Source organism: Hemicordylus capensis, chromosome 2 (genome assembly GCF_027244095.1).
Source record: "Hemicordylus capensis ecotype Gifberg chromosome 2, rHemCap1.1.pri, whole genome shotgun sequence".
Classification (NCBI taxonomy): domain Eukaryota; kingdom Metazoa; phylum Chordata; class Lepidosauria; order Squamata; family Cordylidae; genus Hemicordylus; species Hemicordylus capensis.
The window spans coordinates 265549230-265566011 of NC_069658.1; the positions used below are offsets into that span (position 1 = coordinate 265549230).

General features: G+C 45.1%; 1 protein-coding gene across 5 annotated transcripts in view; it reads left to right on the forward strand.

The window, feature by feature from the left end:
* The window catches only part of SETD5 (SET domain containing 5), an 81496-nt gene that overhangs the window by 49880 nt on the left and 14834 nt on the right, over window positions 1-16782 (forward strand). For all 5 annotated transcript variants that reach the window (XM_053294316.1, XM_053294315.1, XM_053294319.1 and 2 more), the window contains exons 16-18: window positions 1608-1850; window positions 10323-10452; window positions 13117-13364. In XM_053294316.1, the coding sequence (XP_053150291.1) occupies window positions 1608-1850; window positions 10323-10452; window positions 13117-13364 (621 nt within the window). The remainder of the gene's footprint in view (window positions 1-1607; window positions 1851-10322; window positions 10453-13116; window positions 13365-16782) is intronic.

Below are 16782 nucleotides of genomic sequence, written 5' to 3' on the forward strand. Positions count from 1 at the left end.
TGCACATTCCACCAGAGCGGCAGCAACATCAGCAGCATTTTCCACCAACGCTCTCATTTCAGAAATCTGTAAGGCAGCAACATGGGCATCTCCCTCGACATTCGCAAAGCATTATGAGTTACACCTTTTCAGATCTGCTACCACATCCTTTGGCAGAAGGGTACTGCAGCAGGCACTTCCTCCTCAGTAGTCTGGGACTACCCACCCGGGTTTCTTAAGTTGTGGCAAGTCCCGCAGGAGATGTCCTCCAGCAGTGGAGAAAGGAGCATTGGTTACTTATTGTGAAGGCTGCTTCTTGCTACTGGAATAGAGGACATTTTGACCCACCCTGCCAGCTTACCCAGACTACTGAGGACACAATATTTTCATTTGCACAAGTGTATTACTCCTTCTCTCTCAGCCGTCCTTTCTGCCAGTAACAGACTTGAACATTAGAAACAGGGATGGGCTATCCTTTCCAGGTTCTTAAAGCTTTTCAGTTTATTAGCATAATCCTGCCTCTGGAGCACTTGGGAAGGATAACTCACAGGAGATGTCCTCCATTCCAGCAGCAAGAAGAAGCCTTCACAGTAAGTAACCAATGCTCCTTTTTGATATTTTCTTCACCAGCCAGTCAACATTCCCCCATAAATTCCAACCAGTTTTTAAAATAATAAAACAAATTCTGAATTTTTTTTCATCATCTGTGGAAGTGGGGGAAGAGAAGAAAGTACACTTTGCTGCAGATGACAGTCTGGCAGTCCAGAGCATGGAAGGGTTGGGGGAACTTTGCCATTTCAGGGATGTATCCCAAAATAAGGAGATTCTTGAGAATGATGATGAGACTTAGTTAATTCTATCGATGCCATATTTCCAAATGGATTAAATAGCATGGTATTTCCATCATATGCACCAGAATTGTGTGTGATCCATTCTATTTCAGCATTTGACACTTTAAAATGCCTATTGCAAAAGGTTTTGGGAGATCAGTGATGGTTTTTTGTTGTTGTTGTTGTTGAATAAGCCTAATTTGAAGGTCAACAGATGGCAAGGCCAGTGATTTAAGGTAGAGTGTCCAAAACAGGTTTGAAGCCATCTAAAATAAACTTACATAAAACTGTACCTTTTGACATTTAGTATTTTTGGAGATTCAGAGACTGTTAAAACATCAGGGCTAAGCTTCTGGAATAAGTGTAATTGTATTTGATATCCTGCTCAATTAGGTAGACTGGATTTATTGCGAAGATATAAATCTCATCATTAGGGCAAAGAAATTGAAACAAGGTTCAAATTCCCCAATTAGCCTGTTTTTTCCACCAGATGTGTCCAGGTGCAACAGAAATTGGGATTTTCTGCAAGTCTAGTTCTTCATGCAAGTATGGATTGAAATGAGGCCAGTCAGCATAGATGATAAACTACATGGACCCGTGGTCTGACTAGGTATCAGTTAGCTTATGATGTTCACGTGACTTATTACATTTTTATGCCTCCAAGGCATAGAATCTCAAGGTGGTTTACGAACCAAAAATAATTAAGAGCACTCTCACTTCTCCCCCAGTGATGCCTTAAAACCCTTGTATCCTTATCAGATCCTTGTACACTAAGACACATCTGTACTTTTTGTTCAGTATTTAGTTACAGAATGGCTGAATGACAAGGCAGAGAAACAGGAGTGCCCCATCGAATGTCCTTTACGTATCACCACTGACCCAACTGTGCTGGCTACCACCCTCAATATGTTGCCAGGCCTTGTCCACTCTCCCCTCATCTGTACCACACCCAAACACTACATCCGTTTTGGCTCCCCCTTCACCCCAGAAAGGAGGAGACGACCACTTCAGTTGGATGGGAATTACAGCTCATGTAAAAAGGTATGTCTACTCTCAACTATGATCCTTCCCTTGGTAGTATGGTTTTGTCAGGACCAGTTGCTTGAGTCACACTATGCCCTTGGTCCACAAAAAAATTTTGATCTCTAAAAAGTGTTATCAGTACATTATATGTTCAGAATAACAAATAGTGTAAGATGCATGACTTTGGAAGTAGAATGTGAGGGATCCAAGTTCTAAGTTAACTATATATGGATAGTTATAGGCTGGTTTCCAATCTCCCATGGTTGGACAAGGTGACTGACCGAGTGGTGGCTAACCAGCGCTAGGCAGTTTGGGAGGAAACCAATTCTCTAGACCCATTTCAAACTGGCTTTAGAGCAGGCTGTGGGGCTGAGTCTGCATTGGTCGGCCTGATGGATGACCTTCACCTGGGAATCGACAGAGGGAGTGTGACTCCGTTGGTTCTTTTGGATCTCTCGGAGGTGTTCAGTACCATTAACCATGGTATCCTTCTGGATCGCCTGTGGGAGTTGGGGATCGGAGGCACTGCTTTGCTGTGGTTCCGCTCCTGTCTCTCAGGCAGATTCCAGATGGTGGAGCTTGGTGCCAGTTGCTCTTTCAAACAGGAGCTATTATATGGAATTCCCACAGGGCTCCATTCTTTTTAACATCTACATGCAACCGCTGGGTGAGGTCATCAGATTTGGTGCAGGGTGTTATCAGTATGCTGATGACACCCAAATCTATTTCTCCTTATCATCATCCATCATCATCAGGCAATGGTATTCGCTGCCTGCCTATGGGCAGTAATGGGCTGGGTGAGGGATAAGAAACTGAAGCTGAATCCAAGCACGACAGAGGTGCTCGTTGTGGGGAATCAGAATTTGAGGGATGAGTTAGATCTTCCTATGCTGGATGGGGTTACACTCCCCCAGAAGGAACAGGTATGCAGCTTTGGAACAGTGTTCCTTCTAATAGGAATTCTCAGATGTTAGTTGTTTGACATATTTTTATTCCTCCTAAAACTTGTGTCTCTCAAAACTTCTAAACTATGGACTGCATGCATTGCTACAAATCTGAACTGGTGTGTCTGCTTGGGGTCGAAATGTAATCTTTTACAGAGTTTCCTTTGAAATGCTTTTTTAAAGCTATTGCAAAGCCACCTGAGTGGTAAACTGATGCAGCCACATCCCTGGTACTTAAGGATCTAGACCAGGTATTCTGTCAAAACTTATATTTTACAATTTAAAAATTGCGAAGATATAGCTAGACAATATCCAGTTGAATAACTTTGAATTCATATCTATGAAGTGTCCTGGTTAAGGGGACAGAAAGGAAAAGGAATTCCGTATCTATTCTCCCTCACCTTTTCTCCCCTGACTCCCCACTCCTGCCTTGAGGCAGAGAAAGCCATGTATAGGTATTTCAGGCAGGGCTGTGCATGGTTCGGTATGAGATTGGAGAAGATTTGCAATTCTGCACAAGTTGTGATCTTTTTATCTAACTCCAGAAGTAAATTTCTAAATATTTTTTAATCACAAGTGCACACAAAAACCAACCCATACCCACACTTTGATGAATCCCTACTTCTCTATTGAGACTGCCTAAAACAGTTTGGTTTCATACCTTACAAGGAGTTTCACACACAGATTTGGCAGCTAGGTGTCCAAAGACCTCTGGGCTACAAAGGATTGTCTATAGGCTCAGGAATGCCCTATTTGCTGTGGAGTTTCCCAGGCCTCCTGAGTTACTTGGCAGTAAAAAGAAAACTCGAGGCAACCTAACTCCTCTTGCAGATGAAGAGATTGAAACTCTGTTCTGGTTTGGACTGTTTATGTAAGTAATGAAGGCATACCTCATGATATATGGTGACATCTTTATAACTAATATTTTGGAATCTTGCTTGTATTTTAGCAAGAAGCAAGAACAATACAGAGGAAAAGGGAGAACAGGCAGAAGCAGATAAACAGAAGGTTATGGTGAAGGAATAGTGGCTCCTGACCAGTGAAATTCCTTACCAAAGCCACCTTTGATCTGAGTCTTTAACAGGCTAACATATGTTTAAAATTTCTTGAACAACCATGAGGACTAGGAACTTGCTTTTAAAAAGAAAATGGAGACATCAAAGCATCAAATTGTGTCATATCAGATTGCACACTTGTATGGTGCTCATTCAGCACCATGAATTCACTACCTCTCACCATATCTAGCTTTTCACTCCATAGTTTTGCTAAATGTGTATGCTATGTTGCACTCCTGCCAGAACTGAGCTCTGCAATTTCTCTTTCCTTTTAGACTGGTAAGCAGTTCTCTGACTTACCAGGCTCTGCCTTAGCAAAAACAGTTTTAATGAGTCCACTCTTTGCTAATCTGTTCCTGTATTAGATTCCCTCCTCACCCCTGATCAACTAGCCCACTGGTTTTGAATAATTCAGTCCCGCTTTCCAGATTTCAATTCTAGAGCATTTAATAACACAGTCTCTTGTGGTGGTGTTACTGGTTCTTAATGAAATCTGGGCATGGCTTTAGAGTGCTCGCTCAACATACTGACTTGGTTGAAAGTCTATGAAATCTGATGTTATAAAATCATCTCTCTTACAAAGAAAAATGTCTAGATCTTGTCGGGGTCCATGGTCACTCACAACTGGGTCACCTGCGCAAAAAGCCATAGAAGAATCTTTAGCTCCATTTAGGTGCATGCTGGTTCTTTAAGGTGTAGGGATATCAGAGCCTCAAAGGATGCCTATGGTACCAGCAGTTGCACCTCCCTCTTCAGTTCCTTCTCGTCCACCTCTCACATTGCCTCGGGAAGAATCTGCTCCTGTCCCTTGGATCCTGTAAGAGATTTAGAGAATGTCTTTTCTGACACCTCTCCTGGCACTGAGGCACAGTGGCAGGGCACCACCGACCTTCGATGCTGGGGTGCTCAGTGTCAACATCGACTACATCCTTGACTCTGAAGTGCTCAACACTGGCGTCATCGGGGACACAGGCGGCGCCTCAGGAGCTGGTGCCGACTCCCACTCAGTTTTTGTTTTTGTCACCAGTTCGCTCAGCGCCGATGTCTCAGATTGTAATTTAATACACTGGAACTTGGGTGCAGTCTCCTCAGCGCCGGGTCTCGGTTGTGCCTTCTTTGGAGTCTCTGGTTCTTCAGAATTTGCTGAACCAGGAACTGGAGAAACTCCTGGGCTCAGCTAGTTCTTCCCTTTCTGGTTCTACCTTGAAAGGTTTTATGCTCTCACAAGGCCTTGATGAGGAGAAATCCAACTCTCCTTTGCTGGTCCCTAGAACTCCTACTGGCGGCCTCTCCAATTTGACCCCACAATGTACTTCAGTGCTACCCTTTCGGGATCACTACCACTTTTCAGCTTTGCGGGCTCAGTATGGTCCTTTGGATTATGGTAGCTCTCCAGGCACATTTGACTCACCTCATCTCAGGCGCAGAGAGCATTCTCATGCTCATCCTCTTTTGGGTTCTCCGGTGCTCCCTTATGATTTTGAGGAGTATAGGTTGTGGAAGATGATGCGCCTTCGAGAACCTATTGTTCTTTCTTACCTGTTTAAGATGCCAGTTGTTCCTTCAGGGCCTGCCACACTACTGCCTAGAGCACCACCACCAACTCCAGTTTTGCCTGTCACACTACCTCCGGATACCCCTCATGTGCCTTCCCGGCCAATGCCTCCTACACTGCCTAGGCTGCCAACACCTGTGTATCCGCCTTTGGTTCCGGGATCTCCAGCTACGCCATTGCTCCTGAATCCTGCTGATCCTCTTCCCCAGGATCTGATTCTGATGGGGAATCATCCTGTGTCTCAGACCCAGAATCTGATGTCTCAAAAGTCCCCCTGGGCACTTCACTGGATGATAATGTAGGCAACAGGACTCCCTTTCAGAAGAGACCAAATCCTCTCGTTCAGATAAAAGAAATGACTCGAACCTTGGGTCTTGAGATTCCTCCACCGGAGGATACAGTAACAGACCCGGTGTATAGTTACCTCTCCAGTTCCTCTGTTGCATACCCTACAGTGCTCCTGATGTTGACATCATCGGTGGCTGCTGCTAAAACTGCTTGGTCAGCTCCTGTGACGGCTACTCAGTCATGCAAAAATCTTGAGAACTTGTATTGTGTTCAAGAGGCTTCTTGCCCTTTCCTTTTTAAACATCCTGCTCTGAGCTCCCTGGTGGTTGATTGTGCGCTTCATTCCAGATCTTCCCAAAAGCACTCATCCCCAGTGGACAAGCAAGGAAGGAAGCTGGACTCCATAGCCCAGAGGTTCTATTTGTCAGGCTGCTTATCTCTCAAAGTGACTAGTTACATAGCTGGTATGGCCCAGTATCAACAGCCCCTGTGGGATAATATGGAGGAGGCGGCAGCCACCCTGCCTGAGCCCTTTAAGGGCAGGTTTTTGTCTACCCTCTCGAAGTTGGCGGACTTAGCTCGACAACACCTGAGCATCGCCAAGCACCTCACGGAAACTGAGTCAAAGGTGTTGGCGGGTTCCATAGCATTATGGCGCCATGCCTGGCTTTGTTCTATGCCTCTGGAGCCCAGTATGAAAGAGAAGATGAAAAACCTTCCCTTTGATTGGGAAGGCTTATTCACTAAGGACACAGATGAGACCATGGAGCGCCTAAAAAAATCTGTTTACAGCCAACACTTTTGCCCACTCCTAGCAATAGTCCTTGAACCACCAAAGGTATTGACCTGCGTTTAGGCAACGGTACCAACCTCTCCCCTCACATGGTAGAGGTTCTTACCAAGGGGGATCTCGGCAATATTCCGGGTGCTCTTTCCACCAGTGCCAAAGGGCCAGCAAAAATAGAAGGCCCAAGGTCATCCTGAGCAGCCCTTTTGAGATCTCTGACTTGGAAGTGTCTTTACCTCTCCCTTCAGCTGATATCCACCTCGCCCCCATTTCCTTTCCTCGTGTTACATTACATCAGACACCTGAGTTATGCATAGTGTGCGACGGCTATGCCATTGAATTTTACTCCATCCCTGCCCACGTGGGCAAAAAAGACACCCTCTCAACTCCTACCCTTGAAGAAGTATCTTCGCTTCTCCAAAAAGATGCCATAGAACCAGTGCCACCTTCATCCATGCCTGCTGGGTTCTATTCGAGATACTTCCAGGTCCCCAAACATGATGGTGGCCTTCGCCCCATCCTGGACTTAAGAGAGTTGAACAAGTTTGTCCGAAATGCAAAGTTTCATATGATCAATTCTGTCAATCTTGTCTCTCTTGTGGGAGGAGGAGTGGTTTGCGTCGCCCTCAAAGTCGCTTATTTCCACATATCCATTCGTCCGTGGCACCACCGGTTCTTATACTTCTGTTTGGGCACTCAAGCTTACCATTATAAAGTGTTCCCCTTTGGACTCTGTACTGCCCCTAGATTCTTCACAAAGTGTATGGCGGCTGTCATCACATATTTGCATGTTCAAGGCATATCAGTCTTCCTCTACTTAGATGACTGGCTTTTTACAGCAAGGGACAAGTCTACTCTCCAGTTCAACTTGCAACTTACTCTCTCTTCTGGCTGATCTAGATCTCACTGGCAACCTGAAAAAATCGATTGACTCCTCAAAGGACTCTACAGTACATTGGGGCGGTGCTGGATGCAGGTGAGAAACATGCATGCTTACCTGCAGAATGCATCCAGGCTATCTCCTCCATGGTGGCCGCTTTCCAGTCTGCTCCAAGATGAGTCCATTCCATCCAGTGGTTGTTGGGCCTAATGGCTTCCTGTACAACAGTGGGAAATGCACGCCTCAGGATGAGGAGACTGCAGCTCTGGCTGCTGTCTGTATTCCAGCAAACTCTAGACAGCCAAAACAAGTGGTTAATGGTGCCAGATAATATCTTCCGTGATATACAGTGGTGGCGGCCTCGGCCTGCATCCCTAACGCAAGGGACTCCTTTTCAGTTGTTGGACTCCACAGTGTCAAGTTACTTCAGATGTGTCCATGCAGGGCTGGGGCGCTCACTGTGGGTCTCTGAACTTGAAAGTTTGTGGAATTCCCAGCAAAAGGAACTCCGCATTAACTTCTTGGAGCTTCTGGCTGTTTCCCTTGCCTTTAAGGCATTTTTACCCGTTCTTGGTGGACCAAATGGTTCAAGTGTATATTGACAGTACTACAGCTGCTACCTACTTGTACCACCAAAGAGGTACTGTCTCCAGGTCTTTGAACAACCTTGCCCTACAATTCTTGGATTGGTGCCTATGTTATGAGATCACACCCATGGCCATCCTAATTACAATGTTATGTCAGATCTCTTTGCTTTGTGGGCTACCCAATCTGTGGACTTATTCGCCACAGTGGATAATGCTACATGCCCTCTATTCTGCTCTAGGGCAGGACTTGGCATGGGTTCAATGGGAGACATCTTCCAACTGTGTTGACAGGGCGGGCTTTATTACCTTTTCCCTCCTTTCCCGTTGTTGTCGAGGATAATAGGAAAGATTCTCCAAGAGCACACTCAATGCATTCTGGTGTGCCCCTGGTGGCCCAGGCAACCGTGGTTCCCAGCTCTTCTGCAGCTGTGCAAGGGATCATACCTTTGTCTTCCACCTCAATTTTCTCATGAGAGAAAGAGGTCAGGTCTTCCACAACACTCTGAGATCCTTACCACTGACGGCATGGAGACTGAACTTCTAGACAGCATCCTGTTGAACAAAAGAAAGGTCTCTACAAGAAGGTCCTACAAATGCAAATGGAAGCATCTCACATCCTATGCTTTGTCAAAAGTCTTTGACCCTCTTCAAGCCTCAATAAGACAGATAATCCTCTACTTTGCTCACCTCAAGAGACTAGAACTTTCCAGCACCTCCATCAAGGTGCACCTGGCTGCAACTTTTACAGATCATTACAAGAGGGATCCAAACGTTTTCTCAAAGGGGCTAATAACCTGTACCCGCCTATGGGGGCACCTCTTGAGCCTTGGAGCCTCTCACTTGTGCTGTCCACACTTACAGAGGCTCCTTTTGAACCATTGTTGTCTGCCTCCATGAGATTGCTCTGTCTGAAAACTGCCTTCCTTGTTGCCATCACTTCAGCACGGCAGATCAGTGAACTCACTGCCTTGAGGGTTGACTCCCCTTATACCAAGTTCTGTCCGGACAAAGTCATTTGTCCGGACATTTGTCCTGAGCCATTTTGGAAGGGCGGTATACAAATCAAATAAAATTAAATAAACAAACAAACAAATATATAAATAATCCTTCATCCGGATCCTAACTTCCGTCCAAAGATTGTATCGGATGTTCATATTAACCAGGACATTGTATTGCCTACATTTTTCTGTGGCCCTTGTACACCCCTTGAACGTTCTATGCATGCCCTGGGCGTCAGAAGGTGTCTGCCTTATTTTTTGAACCGCGCCAGGCATTCAGCCTCCCTCCAAGATCAGGGCACATTCCACTAGGTCCATGGCCACCTCAGCTGCCCACATGTCAGGCATTAGTATGAAGGACATCTGCAGGGCTGCTACCTGGTCCTCGGACCTGCCCTTTGTCATTATGTCGTGGACTTGCGTTTTGCTTCAGAGGCCAGTTTTGGTCGGGTTACAGTACTTTCTGCTTAGAGTACTATAACCACTAGCACCCACTTTCTCTCTACACAGGAGCTAGCCACTCACTCGGTTGTGAATGACCATGGAACTACAGAGATAAACAGGTTGCTTACCAGTAACTAATGAACTCTGTGGGGGTCCATAGTCACTCACAACACCTACCCGTCGTCCCCTCTGTTAGCTGCTTCTTGCTTTATTTTATTCACTTACCTGTGCTGCTGTGATGTTGGTTGTCTCCTCTCCTCTGGATGGTGAAAGTCTCTTCACAGCGGCCATTTCAGGAACCAAAGAGGGAAGCACTCTACTGCTGGTACCATAGGCACCCTTTGAGGCTCCGATATTCCTATGACTTAAAGGGCAAGCATGCGCCTAAATGGAGCCAAACATTCTTCCATGGCTTTCTGCACAGGCGAAGAAGACCCAGTTGTAGGTGACCATGGACCCCCACAGAGATCATTAGTTACAGGTAAGCAACCTGATTTTTCTCATAGAAATGGGATGCATTTGAAAGTGGACTATTGTGTTTCAATATTTAGGTAGATAGGGTAAAGTATTCCTGACCTGAAGTGGTTTCCTTTCTCTTCCTTGTGGATCCTAGCTAGGTTGCCCCACAAGTAAACTCCTGGTCCCATTACTAGCCTGTACCTTCTTTCAGCTACCACATTATAGCTTATCCTAAAAATGTATGTCTTGTGCCAATTGAAATATTGGTTTCACCTGAAGCATGCAAATAGAGCACCTCGTGCAAAATAGGTTTTTATGCAAATAACTTATTTTCACTCAAACTGTGCATTGGTGCACCCCACCCCCAAAGCATAGTCCCCATTTCTGAGTTTCTTGACTAATATAGGTGGAAATCACTGCAGGTCGTCTGTTGAAAGTCTGTAGAAAACACTGGAATGGAGTCTGTACATTGAGCAAGGTTTTGTGTTTGCAGCGCTGGATAAAACAAGCTCTGGAAGAAGGGATGACTCAGACCTCAGCTGCTTCCCAAGAGAACAGAGCTCAGTGTCTATACCAAAGTAATGAGAGCAGTAGCGCTTCTGGCATCTGCAAGGAAAATGCAGGTTGGTTGAGAATGCCTTCACACCTCAGTGATGCATTGGGGATGGGGTGTTTCAGTGTCTCTTATGTGGCCCTGAAGGGAATGTGTATGGTAAATAGATTTCCATGTCTGCTTAACTTTGACAACCAAATACAAACCCGAATAAGAGTCTTACAGCTGTATTGGATGTTAATAGGCAGTAACCTGCACAGATAATGCAGATAGGTTTGCACTACATGCTGCTACCTGTTGGTACAGGTTTTGTGATCTGTGAAAACTAGAAGTGCCACAATCCTCACTGTGTACTCCTGCCCTTCATAGCATGGTCCTGTAGCAGTTCTGCACATTTCAGCTTGATTTTTAATCTGCTGTGCAGAAATGCAAGGGCGACAAGCAGCAAAACTATAGCTGCACGAGTGGAATTCTTTTTTGCTGGGTAGTGGCTGTTCATTTTGAATCTTTGTAGAAAGATTAACAAGGCTTATTTAATATAGGCACCTGAAAAGGGGCCATCTTCATCACCAAGATCACAACGAGTAAGGAACCCACTTCCCTTTTGGCCTTTAGATTTCCATCTTGCCCCCAGGGAGGGAGAACGCTGCATGAAAACCAGGGCTTTTGCTTGGCAGCTTTCTTCTAACACTAGCTTGGGGGGAAATTGGTTAAAGAGGAGGCACCTGGCTACAAAGCAGCCACTCTACATCACTGGTGCTTACATCTGTGAGCAAAGCAAAAAGACAAGTTTTAAAAATAGTAACTTTGCATCTGTCTTTGCAGAGGAAGAGGGTGGCGATCTATCCAAGTCAGGGATCAGTTTTCCAAGGACGGCAGACGAGGCCCTAGGCAGTGTACAGATAACTGTTTGTTGCACAAAGGTTAGAGGCACCTGGAGTGGACAAAAGCACTAGCTCTGGGCAAACTTATAATTGATTGATCAACATAAAATGTAGAAGGCTCTCTGGTATTCCCTCTAAGAGACTTCTGTGAATTTGGGGTGGGTTGTTTGAGGCCCACTAGTCTAGTGGCATTTTAAAAGGCCACAGTACATCTGACTCTCGAGGTTTCTTGAGAATCGCATTAGATTCTGCTGAGAAGAAGAGTTGGGAAGGGCAAATATATGCAGCTCATCCGCTAGCAGGGTGGTGGGAGAGGAGAGAGGCGGAACATATTGGCCTTGAGAGGGAGGGCAACTGGGTGGCTTTGTAGAAAGAACAGTCCATAGGTAACAGCATCTCAGGTTAAGTTCAGTGCTTGCAACAGCTGGTGAATTGGGAGGTGATGGTGTTAGAAATCTGACTGAAGCAATCTGCTAGTGATAAGTTGGAAAATCAGTTCCCACTGTCCATTCACAACTATCTTGGGGCTGCTATTAGTCAAGAGTTTGAACTGTGGAGAGAAGGGTGAGAATAACATTTTCAGTAGGTGGATTTAGACCATGGGATGCAATCTCTACCGGATTCATGGGTTCTCGGCAAACAAGCATGATGGCCGTTAATGGAATATGAGCTAAGAGAGTTGTCCATGTGGGAGCTATTTATCAGAGAGCAGTTCCTGCTCAAATGAGAAAAGGTTTAAATGATCCCGCCATGTGGGTGAGGGCTGATCACATAGGTCCTGGAGAATGTCTAGAGCGTACCAGAGAGTATACATAGGGTATCTGGATGTAAAAGGAACCCTAAGACTATTCTGGGTATGTGAGATACTAGATTCTGTCATCCTAGAATGAAAGATGCCAGGTACTGTGTGTGGAGAACAGAGCCTTCCAGTGCAAGGAAAATGGGGACTGCGTTAATTTTTAGAATTGTCAAGAAGAACTAGTCTATACCCACTAAGAGACTTATCATTATCCCAGGGATGCTGCTACAAGGAAAGCAGAATCTGAGATAATGTTAATAGAGGCTCATTAATGAGGAGTATTTGCAGTTTGAGGGTGGGAATGACAGCAGAGAACTGTTTTATATTGAGTATAAATTGAAAATTTGTTGGGAGCAGAAAAGAGTGTAATAGGGAGGCCTGGATTATGATATCCATCTTTGCTGCAGGGAAACTTATCAGAGGGCTTGTGAAGATTAATGTGGGCATTGATAGTTGTCAGTTCTCGTTCAGTCTCGGTTGCAGTCTTTGCCAGGTTTTCCATCTGCCAAAGGAGTGCAAGGAAATGGAAGGCCCTACTCCTAGTTCAGGAAGGCAGATAAACCAAGGGAGCTCACAGTCAAGTGAAGCTCTCTTGAATAGGAGGAGACTGGTCCTACAAGACATGAGATATTACTTTTGCCCCACCCCTGTCTTGGGTGTGGGGTGGGAAAGGCTGATTGGTGCTGCACTATGAAAGTGATGCAAAGGGACTTTGGACTACCTAGAACTGCCATAGAGCATGTCTCCTCTTACTTCTTGGCCCAGCCTCAGCAGGGCCTGAAAACACAATTGGTTGCTTTTGGTTTGAACCTGTCCAGCACCTTCCTTTGAGCCCTGAAATTGTCCTTGTTTTAAAATTGGCTGAGATTTCTTATTTTACCCTGCCTTATTGTTGCCCCTGAAGAAGGAAGATTGTTGCCCCTGAAGAAATGAGGGCTTCTCAGTGCTGCACCATAGGCAGAAAATTGAGTATTAGAGGGAGCAACTCTTGTGGGTAGATTAGGGCTTCATAACGGTAGAGTCACCATTTGGATTGCATACTACATTTCAGACTTGTTGAGTCCCCTGAAGAAGTGGAAGTCTCGCTATCTGATGGAGCAGAGTGTTACCAAGTTACTGAGGCCACTGTCTCCAGTCACTCCCCCACTTGCTGGCCCCTCGGTTCCTGACTCACTGAGCCCACACCTCACCACATCATCCTCATCTATGCCAGGAGAAGAGGAAAGCCGCAGCGGCGTGATCTTCTCACCGATTCCCTCTTTGGCTGCTAGCCGTTGCAATACTCCACTACAGTTTGAGGTAAGTTGGGGTGAGGAGGGGGACTGGTAACTCTGCTTGCAGGCCTAAGACATGTGCACCCAAACTGCTTTGAGGGACAGTTAGATAATAGATGAGTGGATGGACTTTAAATTGAAACCTTGTGTGTTCAGAGAGCCAGACACCAATAGACTAGATCTCTATTCTTACACAGTAAATGGATTCTAGTGTGCAAAGAGTCACAGGTTATTGGAGGCACAACTGCTCCCATTCCAGTCCCTTTTAAGCCCAGTTTATCCTCTCTTCTCCTTCCTAGAGTAGTAGCCAAAGATATTGCCAACTTTCCAGCTTCTGTTTCCCTGCATGCACTACCTAGCAAACCCTAAGCTTTAGAGCCCATCAGCCACATTGCATCTCAGGATGTTCCCATCTGCATGACTTCATTTGACTATTTTCCATTCCTCCTATCTCCCTTTTCAAGCTTTTGTGAATGCAAGGCAGGTGTGGATAGTGGTGGTAGTTGTGATCTTGGGAGATTGCTATAAGATAAGCAGAAGTAGCGCTTTCATTCTAAAACATGCTATTATCTTACTGTGTTCCATCTGTATGCTTGGGGCGGAAGGGCTTTCAGGTTGGTGTTTCAGTGCTGGAATGTGTGGGCCATAAACTCATTAGATCTGCTGCTGGCCCATGAAAGTGTATGTTGTGGCAATATTTGAGCAGGCCGTGGTTAGGTATTCTGGAGTCTTGATCCTCTGCTACCTGGATTTATGATCCTGTTGGGACTGTCATTGCTGGGAATTGGGATTATAGCCTGGGCTATGTGTGTTCTGCATTCTAAAAATAAATTTAAAAATGTTGTACCAAGGTAATCCAAACTCTGTGACAACACAGTTCAAATTCTGTAAGCTTTCTAAGTTATGCAGATTCAGAAAATAGGCATAATTTCTCATACATCTGCAGAATTTTGCATAGTTTATTTTGCTGTTGCTAGTCATGGGCAGGGGTCCCTTTCCACTGGAAATTTTTATTCAGCAGCTGCTAAAGCTTCTGAGATTCATCAGGCGGTATTTATTTATTTATTCGTTTGATTTCTATACAGCTTTTCATTAAAATAATCCCAAAGCTGTTTACAATATAATTAAAACAATGCACAATTAAAATTAAAAAGTACATATATTAAATTTAAATATAAATACAACATCTAAAAGTTTAAAAATTGATATAAAACAGTAATATACATAGGAAGTTGCCATATACTGAGTCAGGCCATAGGTCCATCTAGCTCAGTATTGTCTACACATACTGGCAATGGCTTCTCCAAGGTTGCAGGCAGGAATCTCTCTCAGCCCTATCTTGGAAATGCCAAGGAAGGAACTTGGAACCTAGATGTTCTTCCTAGAGCAGCTCCATCCCCTAAGGGGAATATTTTACAGTGCTCAGACATCAAGTCTCCAATTCATATGCAACCAGGATGGACCCTGCTTAGCTAAGGGGACCAGTCATGCTTGCTACCACAAGACCAGCTCTCCTCTCCAAACATAAAGCTGCAGCAGTAAAAATTATACTCTCATATAAAAGCCTGGGTGAAGAGCCATGTTTTAACTTGTTTTCTAAAAACTGTGATGGAGGCTGAGGAACAGCCGGGAGAGCATTCCAAAGCCTGAGGGCAATGACTGAGAAGGCCCTCTCCCATGTGCTCAACAGCCTAGCCTCTCATGTCAGCACACGGAACAGAGCTCCCTCCAATGATCTTGTCAAGCGGGCAGAAACACTTGGGAGCAGGCTGTCCTTCAAATATCCTGGGCCCAAACCATTAAGGGCTTTAACGGTCAAGACCAGCTCCTTGAATTGGACCCAGAAACAAATTGGTAGCCAGTTCAGCTCTTTCAGAATGGGTGTGATATGATCCTGACAGGCCACTGCGAATAAAATTGTAGCTGCCGCATTTTGCACTAGCTGCAGTTTCCGAATATACTTCCAGGACAGCCCCTTACCCACATAAGAGTATCTTTACAATCATGAGAGCTAGAAGCCTTTGCTTTCTTGGGGTAGGTTGCTCATAATTCAATGCCTAGGTAATTATACTTGCTGTCCAAGTCTCACTTGGATTTGGCTGCAGGTCTTGGCCACCTGCAGTCTGCATCCAGCTATAACTGGGGACTTGACTGATTGGAGCCACTTCACCAGAGGCCATAGAACAGGGCTGCTCAGTTTTAGCCCTCATGTAGATGTTGGCCTACAACTCTCATAATCTCTGGCTATTGGCCACTGTGGCTGGGGATTATGGGAGTTGTAGTCCAAAAACATCTGGGGGTGGGGGTAAATTGAGCAGGCCTGCCACAGAAACTGCAGTCAAATGGGGCAGTACTCTGGGATGTTGCTAGGAATGTGCAACTTGAAATTGGACGTTTGATCCCATGCTCCTAATTTTGAGATGGCAGTGGTCAGAGTAAATCTTAGACTGCAATGGGTTCTGCTCCCTGTCAGAAAATGAGCTACTTCTGCTGTGTGTGACTGAGTAAATTGCCCACCCGCCCCTTCCCAATTTTTTTGGAGACTTCTTATTCACTCCATTCCATTCATTCATGGAACCTTATTTAAAATATTTCTGTGCCACCTTTCTACCAAATAATTGTATTCAAGGTGACTTAATAAAACTAATAAAAAGAAAAGAAAAATATCCCTGGTACATCAGTAGATAAAATAGGAACATCATTAAACAGTTGACAAAAATGATTCAAAGCAGTTCCAGCAGCCATCAGTCAAGCAGAATCAATTGAAACTCACGTTACAAAAAATCACGACAACTGCAAAAAACTAGTTTACATGGTTACTAATCAGTGCCAGAAGCTCAGGTGGACAAGACAGTCTTCGTTTGAGACTTCAGATAGTATCCTTTTCAGCTGCTGTCTTGAACTGTGAAGACACAACTCGTCAGCTGTATGATTTAGACATAGCCCTGGTTGTTGCCCTAGGGCAGGGTTCTCAACCTTAGGTCCCTTATGTTGAGCTACAACTCCTATCATCCTCTGGGAGTTACATCTGGGGACCCAACGTTCAGGAGAACTGTTTCATGGACCTTACATTTTAGTAGCCTGAAGTTGTCTTGACGTGGAGATGCTGAGAAGTTAAACCTGGTCTATTATGCAGTAGAAGTGTAGGGTGACTTCCAAAGTAACTTCTTTTAAATAAAAAAATAAAAAATTGGGGCATGGTGGCATCCATCTAGGCAAAGAGAAGGTTTCCCTGTATGCAGCCAGTTTGGGTCATGAGAACATAAGAAAAGCCCTGCTGGATCCAGGCCCAAGGGGTTCAGCATCCTGTTTCACATCGTGGCCCACCAGATGCCTCTAGGAAGCCCACAGGCAAGAGCTGAGGACATGCTGTCTTTCTTACTATTACTCCCTGCAACTGGTATTTAGAGGCCTCTTCAGTTGTAGGTGGTCTGTAGCCCTCA